At 38.0% G+C, this 11,601-nt stretch overlaps 1 protein-coding gene across 1 annotated transcript in view; it reads left to right on the top strand.

Annotated features, from left to right (window-relative positions):
- Positions 1-255: 255 nt before the first annotated feature.
- The window catches only part of LOC122802765 (toll-like receptor 8), a 244,320-nt gene continuing 232,974 nt past the window's right edge, over positions 256-11,601 (top strand). The window contains exon 1 of the mRNA XM_044072541.1: positions 256-367. Within this exon, the coding sequence (XP_043928476.1) occupies positions 359-367 (9 nt within the window). The 5' untranslated portion in view covers positions 256-358. The remainder of the gene's footprint in view (positions 368-11,601) is intronic.

Below are 11,601 nucleotides of genomic sequence, written 5' to 3'. Positions count from 1 at the left end.
TATATTTATTTGCCCTGTTGTTTGCATTTCTTATCTCTGCATGCCTCTCAACATCTATCTCATGTTAGCTGTAAGTACCAGATAACTTGGAACTACTTCAAATCAAAGAATAAATTATCTGTCAAGATAAAAAGAAATTATACATGTGACATCAAGTCAGAGGATCTTAACAGTTTGTAAAAAGGAAGAAATGACGTGATATGGGCTGAACTTAAAAGCTTAGTATATCAGTTTCTGCTTTTTCACAGGCCTCTTCTGAGTGTGTGTTGTCTCTTGTGCTTATAATTACCTTCTGAAATCTCTGCATGGTGGTTGCCGACAGTTTTTCTTTCTTTAGTTTTGGTGCATACATGGAAAGATGAGTAAGGTAAGCTTTTTTCACTTGTTTCACACCTTTGTTGTCATAGTGCCTAGGATGCATTCAGCTGTTTAGACAAATTGATTGTATAAGCCCTACCTCTCATCTGCCACAAAATGAGCAAAGCACCATGGTTTCTAAGGTGTCACTTTATAGTAAATGCTTGAAAACTAAATTTGTATCTTCATGGTTTTGAGTAATAAGCAAAGCTCCAGTAGATTAAAAATACATGTGTGTTCATTTATTGATTACTTATGTTAATCCATAAGATAATTTTAGGTATTTTCTTAAATGCTAATAATGTCTAGGTACTTCTTTTATTTGTTTGCAGTATCAAGCCCCAGTCCACAGCAAACATCACACTTTTATCTTCCCCACTGTTCCTATATATTTTTTACGCAAATGTAGTATTTATTAAAATAACTAGTGAAATAACTTGATTACTTGCTCTGACAGAAGTTTAGAAAGTAGTGAGTTTGGCTATTAGGTTCAAAAGAACTTTGTGTTTTTATTTTGTTTACTTCAACTGTTTGCAACTGTTCACTTACAGTTTGGATCCTGTTCCCTTGCTGAACAGGTCATTGTGCAGTGCTTCATGTCTGATGGTTTTATTGATTTATCTGATTTATTGTTATCAATAAAGTCAGTATCATTTTTATTAGTTCATTCTAAACATCTGTTAAGAGGCTTAAGGAAGTAAAAAAAACTTAATTTCTGAGTGTGTGTCTATGTCTGAACAGAATTAAATGCAAACAAAATGCTTTTGGCTAAAACATCAGTTGCTCGTGCTACAATATCCCTGTCCATGAGTAAGGTAAATGAATGGATAATTCCTGGTCTTATACTCTTAAACACAAATTAACTTATCAGTTGTCTGAACCAAGTTTAACATCCAAGTATTTAGAAGAAAAATGTCTTCTATCCATTTATAATATATATATATATATATATATATATATATATATATATATATATATATATATATATATATATATATATATATATATATGGATAAATAGATAGATAGATAGATAGATAGATAGAGACACATCTCTGTCTGTCTGTCTGTCTATCAATCTATATTCTGTCTCTTCCTCTCTCTTCTTCTCCCTTTTATATATATATATATATATATATATATATATATATATAATGCAATAATGTAATAAAAATATTAAATACACACACACACACACACATTTACACAGGTTGTACAAGGAAAAATCAGAGAAATGGATGATGACACAAAATGTTACTCAAAATGCAGGGCACCAGTTTGGTTCCAGGGCTTTTAGAGAAGCATAGGAGGTGGCACTTCTGGGTAGAATAAGTGAGATACTGAATGTAGTTAACTAGCATGTAAGACAAGAAAGTTTACAATGGAGCAGCCCCATGGCACAGAGGAATAAAAGTCTTACTGTGACTCTGATGACCAGTGTTCAGCTAACAACATAGGTACATGAAGGGGCCCTTGGGGGGTATCCTGGGGTATTGCAACTGAGTATTGGAGGTTGGGCATGAGCAGGAGCAAGCATGCACCTACTGAAGCAGCAATGATGCAGTGTTCACAGAACTGCTGAGGTGGGGGGGGGGCACAGTCCAGCAGCAATATGGTGCTACACCAGTGTCATTCTCTCTCTTTGCTGTCCCTAAATGTGGGTCAGGTTGAGCCCAGGGGGATACTAAGATGGAGTCAGTAAATTCAGAGAACAAAGATAGGAACTGATGGCAGGTGATGGTCAACTGCAGGGATGAGAGAAAAAATGAAAGGGTACATTTGGATGGTAGAGGAGGTAACAAACAGCCAAAATACAGGATGGGTGGGGAAAGGCAGAGAATGAAGTTAGAGAACAATATATGATGTGTACTGGTTCACAGAGAGAGTAGACAAAAGAGTGTTGCACAGAGTAATGTGAAAGAAAAAACTGGGAGACATAGACAATAAATAAAGTATAAAGAGAAGACCTCTGTGGTGGAGGGACAAGTAGAAACAGCAGTGACAAGTCATTTTAGCAAGACACAGCCACAGATTTCCATACAGGAACCCACAAACAAAGATATCAAGAGTTAAGACAGCACAGAATGGCACTCAGTTAGAGGTGATGGTGGGAGGGTGAAGGAGGCAGATTAACATTTGAAGGAGGAGGTCAGCAGGAATGGAAAAGGGATCAAATGTATCACAACAAGGAAAGCAGTCAGTACAGACAGTGAAGATGGCTGGGAAGTGAAATGGAGGCAGAAAGCTGGAGACAAGAGGATGGGGACATAGTACAGCAAGTAAAGGAGCTGAGAGCCAGTGTGAGGAAACAAAAGAATGTTATACTCACAAGGACTCACTCACCAATGAGATCATAAGTTTTGGCAAGAAAGGCAGGGGAGATGGGTCTATGGTGAAATCTGTCTCAGGGCTGAAGTTTAGGAATAAGTGGAAAGAGGTAACAAAGGAAGTCACTAAGTGGATGTGGATGCATGTTATGAGCCATGTAACCACTAATGAATTGTCAGAGGAGACGCATAAGGTAGTATCAAGCAAGCCCAGGGAGTTAGTGGAGAGATGGCAGGATAGGAGGCTAGAGATAGTTTTCTTAAAAAATGTTATGTCTATCAGCAGCTAGCACACTGATGAAGGAAAGGATTAGAGATTAGCAAGTATAAAGATTGTAGTAAAGATTTCTGTAGGAGTAAGCAAAGGGGAAGGGTACAGGACTGAAAGGAGGATTGGTGAGTCCAGCACTTTCCAAGTAGCAGGCTCCATAACAGCCCAGAAAGGACAGCAGTGTTCAGTACTGGCTTGAAAATCTATATCACAGTGACTGTTTCTTTAAACTAAAATGGAATGTGGATGGGGGGGACATGTTACAGATACTAGAAAAGGAAGTAGGTATTCAAGCAAAAAAGCAAAAGGGAGATATGGAAACAGAAGCCAGCAGATGAACACACATTAGTGGGTCAGAACATGGCTGTGTAGAAGTACCATGCTGTGGGATAAGATCAGATAAGATAATGGGCAACTGCAGGCAATAATATAGGAAGGGAGGGTGGTCACTGCTGGTTTTGTAGAAGCACAGGACAGTGGGAAGGGGTCATGGGACATAAGCATGTGTTGATACAGGTTGTTCAGAAATTACAGATAAGGAAGGGATGAACAAAGTAATCTAAATAAAGGTAGGCATCAAATGTGAGAGCAGCATGCAGGAGGAAAAGCATTCCAAGAAAAGGACAAGAGAAAGGGCAGGCTCCGAGCCTATGCAGAGGAAGGCAGTGAATGCTGATGAACTGGCAAAAGTATATCAGCCTCAAGCTGTGTCAACAGAGAGATTGGAAGAGAGAAAAATGTTTGAAGTAGGAGTCTGGAAGATTGAACTGTGATTGAAAGGTCAAAGATGAGCTGTGGGACTGGGGACAAACTGAAGAGAGAAACAAGCTATGGGAATTGGTCAAGGGTGTAGTACTCTAGGCTATAGGAAATAGCAAACATTAAAAATGGAAGGATATTGTGATTATAGAGAAAGTTGAAGGTAACAATTAAGGCAAAAAGCAGGCATTCAAAATGTAGAGGGGATGGAGTGGGAGACTGGAGGTACAGTACATGGAAGCAAACAGAAGGGCAGCAAAGGAGGTGGAATAGCAAATCCAAAAGCTGAGAGATAGCTGGCAGAAGAGATAAAGAGGTAAAAATAAGCTTATTTAGGTATAGAACTGACATAAAAAAAGAAAGTGGCATATTTAACCAGGCTATTAAAACATGACAAGAAGATTTCAGAATACTGGGGAAGCAGAATTACACTCATGGATGCAGAGTGTGAGCGTGTGTTTGTCTTTTTAAAGGAAAAGATACTGGCACTGCTGAGACATTATGAAGAAACATTTAATGTTTAAAAGGAAAGCAAGAGAACTGCATCATGGGAGCAGAGAGTTAGGGCAGAGTGGGGTGAACATTATGTAGACACTAGGACACAGATGGAAGAGGCTGAAAGGTAACAAGCTACCCTAAGGGAAGATAAAGTTCAGCAAACAGATTGATGCTTTCAAATCAAATGTCCGTAATAATCTGGCCAATGGGCTGACATGTTTTTAGCAGATCAACAGCAACTGCAGAAATGGTTGTGGACTGAAAGACAGTGACTGCAGCACCCTTGCAACAGGGGAGAAGGAAATGTACAGGAAAAAGCAGTGTTTGGGAATACCCAGGAAAAGTCTGGTTATTTTCCCATGGGACAACAGTTTACAGGATGATAACTAACACAAGTTCATGTCCATAAGGTACCAGACAGACCAAATTCATTTTTTTTTGATTGAGTTGCATGAAAACAGAATAGAGGAGCACCAGTAGAAATGTGTTGCCTGAACTTCAGCATGCCTTTGGCACGTTGAAGTACAGGAGGTTGTTAGGAAAATTGGATGGGTTTGTTAAAGGATCAAGCGAAAGGAAATAGATCATTGCATAGTTAAGTGGTAGGATGCAGAGAGTTGTGCTGAGACAGGCAACATCAGGAGTAAAGAAGTGATTACTCATGTACCACGGGAGTCAGTAAAGGGACCAGTACTCATTATTATATTCATTTCTGACCCATACAAAGGGATCGTGAACAGGATCAGCCTCTTTCCTGATGATGTAGTATTAAGCAAGGAAGTGAAGGATGGGAGGAGAGCCTTAAGAAGGATATGAAAGACTGATCAGGGATGACAGAGAGGTGGCAGGTGAAGTTCATTGCAGATGGATACAAAGTAATTCATCTCATAGCAAATGTGGTATAAAGTTTTAAACAAACAAGACAAATAAACTTAATTAAAAGCACAAAGCGGACTGGAACGCAATAAGAGACGGCTGAAATATAAAAGTTTGATTTAATAAACTCCAAGTAAAATAAGCGCTTTCGGCGGAAAAATATGCCGCCTTCTTCAGACAAAACAGCAGAATAACAAAAGAGCAAGTTTTTATAAAATATACAGACTGGTTGCCCAATGAATGTCAAATGCATTATTCAATTGAATATTGTCATGGAGACCTTAAAGAGACTTTTTAAGCCACAAGGAAAACTTCAATCCTGTTGTCAAATACTAATGAGACCTGGTATAAACGCAGATCTAAAAGTTTTGCGTGTACTTCAGATACTAGTCAGATAGTATTTGACAACAGGATTGAAGTTTTCCTTGTGGCTTAAAAAGTCTCTTTAAGGTCTCCATGACAATATTCAATTGAATAATGCATTTGACATTCATTGGGCAACCAGTCTGTATATTTTATAAAAACTTGCTCTTTTGTTATTCTGCTGTTTTGTCTGAAGAAGGCGGCATATTTTTCCACCGAAAGCGCTTATTTTACTTGGAGTTTATTAAATCAAACTTTTATATTTCAGCCGTCTGGTATAAAGTTTTAGCTTGAGGAGTGGAACTAAGAAAAAGCTTAATAAAATTATTTGGGAGTGATGAAAATATCCAGACTGGGCCATCATGAAAACATGAAAAAGCAGTGTCAGTAGCAAATGACTTTGGTATCTTCTCCTTTAAGAAGGCACGCACACCCTCACTCTGCATTTGTGAGTATGTTTTTAATACAGCACATGCACCAATGTGGAGGTAATGTAAACGTGTTCCACATGAGAGAAACACACACAGAATTTAAATTGCAGTAAGCAAAAAGCATATGTGTGTGTGTGTGTGTGTGTGTGTGTGTGTGTGTGTGTGTGTGTGTGTGTGTGTGTGTAAAATGCACTATTTAAAGATGGTAGGTTAGTCAATTAATTTACTCAAGCTCAAATCCTGTACCTTGGTTACAGGAGATGAGAGCCTGGATCCTCTACACCAACTGCCCGACTGATCAAGGATTTATCCATTTCAGTGGAAACAATAGCCTGAATCCTCAATACCAGCTAACAGACTGATCAAGGATTTATGCATTTCTGTGGAAACAAGAGTCTGAATCATCTACAGTGACAACTAGATTGCTCAGGGATTTTTCAGTGGAGACAAGAGCCTGAATCCTCAAAACCAACTACCAGACTGCTCACAGATTTATGAGTTTCAGTGGAGACAACAGCCTGATTCCCTTCACCAACTACCAGACTGCTCAGGGATTTATGAGTTTTAGTGGAGACAAGAACCTAGATCCCTACACCAACTATCAGACTGCTCAAGAATTTATGAGTTTTAGCGCATTTTTAAGGGAATGTGAGTTTTAGTGCACTTACCAACCTCAGTGCATTTTCAAGGAATTAGGAGTTTCAATGCATTTTCAAGGCAATGTGAGTTTTAGTACATTTCCCAGTTTCAGTGCATTTTCAAGGAACTCTATGTTTCAATGCATTTTCAAGGAATTTTTAGTTTCAAGGGAAGATAAGTTTACTGATGGTCATGCTAAGTCTGTTTTCAATGTACAACTGCTTTGCTTAGCAAATTTCAGTCAGTGTTTGTGCTGTAGAATTTGAAAGCAGTGTTAGAAGCCCATCAGGTAGCATGCTTCCCTTTGGTGCAGAAGGCTGTGGGTTTTGCTCTCAATTTTTTTTTTTTAGTTTCTCCAAATCTTTTGGGTTTCTAATATCATGACAGGAATGGACCCCATTCCTAAGTCAAAGTACAATAAAAGTTCATGAAATTAGTTTTGTTTCAATCTTTGATGTCAGTCAGAAGTGTTCTTCGCAGCACCTGCATGGTGCCCAGTAATGACATTTTCTGCAATTTGTATGGAGTTACATGTATTGGTAACACATCTAAATACAATTGTAGATTATTTATTATAAGACCCATCGCTCCTACTACTATTGGGACTGTCTGGGTATCTTCCTTCCACATTGTTTTTGTTTCTGCCTGCAAATCTTGATATTTTATGTCTTTGTGTCTCTCTGTACTCAAGGCACTGTAGTCACTGTGTGTGACAATTTCAATGATCAATGTTACTTTTGTCTTCTTTTTTTGGACCACTATATCTGGTTTTCTAGCATCCATCTTTTGAACTGTTGGCAATGGATGATCCCATGTGATATAAACTTCATCATTTTCTATGATGCTCTTTGCCTCATGTTTCCAGTGTTTTTCAGCCACTTCAGTACCATAATGTTTGCACAATCCCCAGTGCAACAATCTTCCCACATTATTGTGCCTTTCAGCATACAGTCCTTCTGCCATTAATATGCCACAACCAGCAATGAGGTGTGTGACTGTTTTCAATTTGGTTTTACAAAACCTACATTGTCAGATTCTCCCACATGTTCAATGGACTCTGTAAACCAGCGTGTATGCAGCCCACTGTCTTGGGTCACCAGTATTAACCTTTCAGCTCTTGGTTTGAATTCGCCTCTCATTAACCATTCCTGCATTCATTCTTAATCAACATTAGGTTCTTCCAGAAGTTTTCTATACTTGCAACTACATTTATGCATTTTCCACATTTCTTGCTTCTCATCTGGTCCTTCACTTTATATTCTTTCTTTTGTTTTTTGGCACATTCAGTCACTGCCTGCTTTTCTCTTCTTCTGGTTTGATTTTCTGTCCTGCTTGACATCAATATGCTTCTGATAGGTTAAGTAGAGAAGTCATCTCAGATTTATTCTCCTCATGTTTCAAAACTTTCACTACGTTTGGGTCCTGTGAGGTCAGCAGACTTGTGTGGAGTCCCATGATTGTAGATTTATACATTTAATCAATTTCAAGGAGGCCCATCCCTCCTTTGGAATGGGGAATATATAATCTTGTTGTGCACTGATTTTTATAAATCATTTGGTGAGCATGAAGCATCCTTCTTATTTTCCTATCTAATCTATCCAGCACATTTTGGGGCCAGTCAATCACTCCAAAACTGAAAGTTAGGACAGGAACAACAAATTGGTTTATAGCTTGGATTTTGTTCCCAAATGTCTATACTGTTTTCAGGATTAATTTTACTCTTCTAAACAAGTCCTTACTAAGGTTTATTCACATTTGTTCATGTTTTATTATTGATCTTTCATCAGTTCCCAAATATTTATGCACTCCCTCTTGCTCAAGTTGTTTTATATCACATTATTTTCCCAGACTGATGTTTTCCTGGTGCTGCAGTTTTCCTGCCTTAAAGGTTGCTTTTGCACATTTATCAAGACCAAATTACATTCTTACATCATCTGAAAAAGTCTCGACAACTTGCAGATGTGCTTTCAGCTCCTCATCTGATGAGCTATACAGTTTTAAATCATCAACAAAGAGAAGATGAGAAATCTTTACACTTTGTTGTTTTCTAGGAACCAAATTATAGCCATGGCATAAGCTGTTAAGTAGACAGCTTAATATGTTAAAGGCAAGGCAGAATAGCATCAATGACAGAGAGTCACCCTGGAATATCCTCCTTTGAATTTTTATCCCTGGGATAATAATTTATCCTTTATCATGGCTTAAATCAAAAGCGGTCTGTCACTGTTTCATGGTCACTGTAATGTAGTCGATCAGTGTTGGATATATCTTCTACATTTTTAAGCACTCTTTTATCCATGAATGTGGGATACTATCAAATGCTTTTTTCTAGTCAAACCATGCCATATTTAGATTCTTCCCCTTTTTACAGTTCTCCACTATGACTTTATTTAATAACAAATGATCCTTTATTCCATATGACTTTCTTTTATTACCCATTTGTTCTACTGCCATAATTGAGTTTTCTTCTAAATGACTATAAACTCTGTTGGCATCAATTCCCATGTATAATTTATATGTCGTTGTAAGACAAGTTATTGGAGTATAATTTTTAGGCTAGCTTGCAGGTTCAGTCTTAAGCAGGAGCATTGTTTTTCTTGTTGTTAGCCAGGTTGGTGTCTGTTCAGAGTGAGCATATTAATAGTTCTTACTCATGGCTAAATCTTTGTGCAAAGATGTTAATACTTTTAGCCAAAAGTTGAGTACTGCATTTGGGCCTGGGGGGTTCCAATTAGAGGCTTTTCTTAACTTTCTTTCAGTCTCTCTGGCTGTTACTTAATCCCATTTCATATCCTGTACTTTAAACTTTCAACTGGCAGACATAGGTGAGCCACATTGAGAAGTTAGATGATAAAATTAAAAATGAAGACTTTATTTAAACAGTTATAGCTGTGATCAACACAGAAAGTTAAAATATATATAATTTAAAACCAAATGATGAGCGCTTTCAGCTAATGCCTTCTTCAGATCACATTACACTCTTAACTGTATGAACTTTTAAGGGAGCCAGAGCCAATCAAACATCAATTAAGTGTGACATCATGGGGCTATGTTATTATTGAGCTTTTTTCCCAAAAGTCAGGGAAGGAAGCACTCATCATTTGGTTTTAAATGATCAATATTTCAACTTTCTATATTGATTGCAGCTATAACTGTTTAAATAAAGTCTTTGTTTTTAATTTTATCATTTAACTTCTCCGTGGTGGCTCAGCTATGTTTACCAGTTGGATCTTTCTCTTTTTCTACTTAATGAGCTTTTAACAAGCCCTTTTGTGGTTGTTTCATCGATTTCTTGTTGTATCAATGATATCAGGGTAGTACACGGCAGAAGGAGGTGATGTGGAATTGAATTATGGTTCAGAACTGTTACGTAGAAAAATTGATTATGTACATTCTTGTACATTTAAAAGTAAGTTTAATAAAGTTAAATAACTCCATACTGTGAATGTTAATCCGTTATTAAATTTGGATTTAATGGGAGCTACAGTAATAGAAGGCCAATAATTTACCTTAACAGAGCAGTTATATAATGTATTTAGAGAAATAGAGAATAAAGCCTTTAAATTAAAGAGATTACAGTGGCAGCATTTCCATTTGAAAGCCTACCTACACTTTAATATTATACCCATAGGACTTAGTGTAAGATGTATGCCCTCATATGAGAAACTGACCAAGCTCGCAGATGACTGCAAACTGGGTGCCATAATCAACTCTGCAGCCGACACAAGCATCCTCCAAAAGGGCCTCATAGAAACAGACAACTGGTGCCAGAGCCATGGCCTCAAGCTAAATGCCAAAAAGTGTATAGTCATCCCCTTTGGCAAAAACAAAGTGCCCACAAATTACCACATAGGTGGTAATCCATTAAGTACAGAAGACGTAATTAGGGACCTGGGGACCTAAGTTGATAGCAATCTCTCATTTGACAACCACGTGGCCAAAGTGGTTAGAAAAACATTTTATATAGCCCACCTAATCATGAAGGGATTCACATCTAGATCAGGGGAGGTCATCGTGCCTCTTTACTCATCCCTCATCAGGCCCATAATTGAGTACAATGCCCCTTTTGGGATGTACCTTACCAGACACCTGCAGCAACTGGAAAGACCCCAAAAGTACCTCACCAAGAGGATCAAAGGGCTCAAACAGATGCCATATGCTGCCCGGTTAAAGAAACTCCAGCTCTACTCAGTGGCATACTGCCTGTTCAGAGGCGATCTGTGCCTGACTTATAAAGCCATGTCCAACCCGGAATTAATGGACATGCTGCACCTCAGAAAATCCAAATCCCATTGAGCTACGCTCTAGGGACTTGAACCTCAGCACTGAAATAAATAGGACATGCTGGAGGGACAGATTCATAACCCAGAGGCTCCCTTCACTCTGGAATAAAATCCCAGTCCAGGTTAGGCAGAGTCCCTCATTGACTCTCTTCAAGTGGAATCTTGATGAGTGGATGGGAGATCATAGGTTTACCCCGGGTATCACTTCTGTGTCACTGTTAGACAGAGGCACAGTATACTAACCTCAAAAAAGGGCATAGCAAAATACATTTAAAATGGGTGGCGAAAGCCAAACACATTCTGGCTAGGCTTATAAATGCCCTAGGGCAGATAGCCTAGTATGAACCTATGAACCTATGAACTTTTAGCCAAATGGCAAACAATTAATCTTGTAAATGGCTTTGAATATATAAAATTGCTTATTGAATTCTTTCGGCCATTGGAAGAAGAAGTGGCACGCTTGATTGAAAATAAGCAACTCGAATTAGTGGAAGCAGTATTATCGGAGACATTCTTATTGAAACTTGAAAAATTACAATGTTCACTCTCTACTTATGATGAGAAATTATGAGCAATTAAAAGAAAGAAATTGATTAGAGATTATCATGATTTTAAATAATCTAATGTATTTGAGTGGCCAATGGATATATCGAGACCTGGAGTCAAGAATAAACAGGAAGTAAACAATTTTAAACAAAAACGATCACCTGCAAGCACTACTAAGTTTAAACAGAACTTGACCAATGGAATTCTGGCAGTAGTAATGCAAGATATAAGGAAGCCACATTTAATAAGAAC

Source organism: Protopterus annectens, chromosome 5.part0 (genome assembly GCF_019279795.1).
Source record: "Protopterus annectens isolate FY-2018-M chromosome 5.part0, PAN1.0, whole genome shotgun sequence".
Lineage (NCBI taxonomy): Eukaryota > Metazoa > Chordata > Ceratodontiformes > Protopteridae > Protopterus > Protopterus annectens.
The sequence above is the reverse complement of the archived record's forward strand: the minus strand, read 5'-3'. Positions and strand labels throughout refer to the sequence as shown.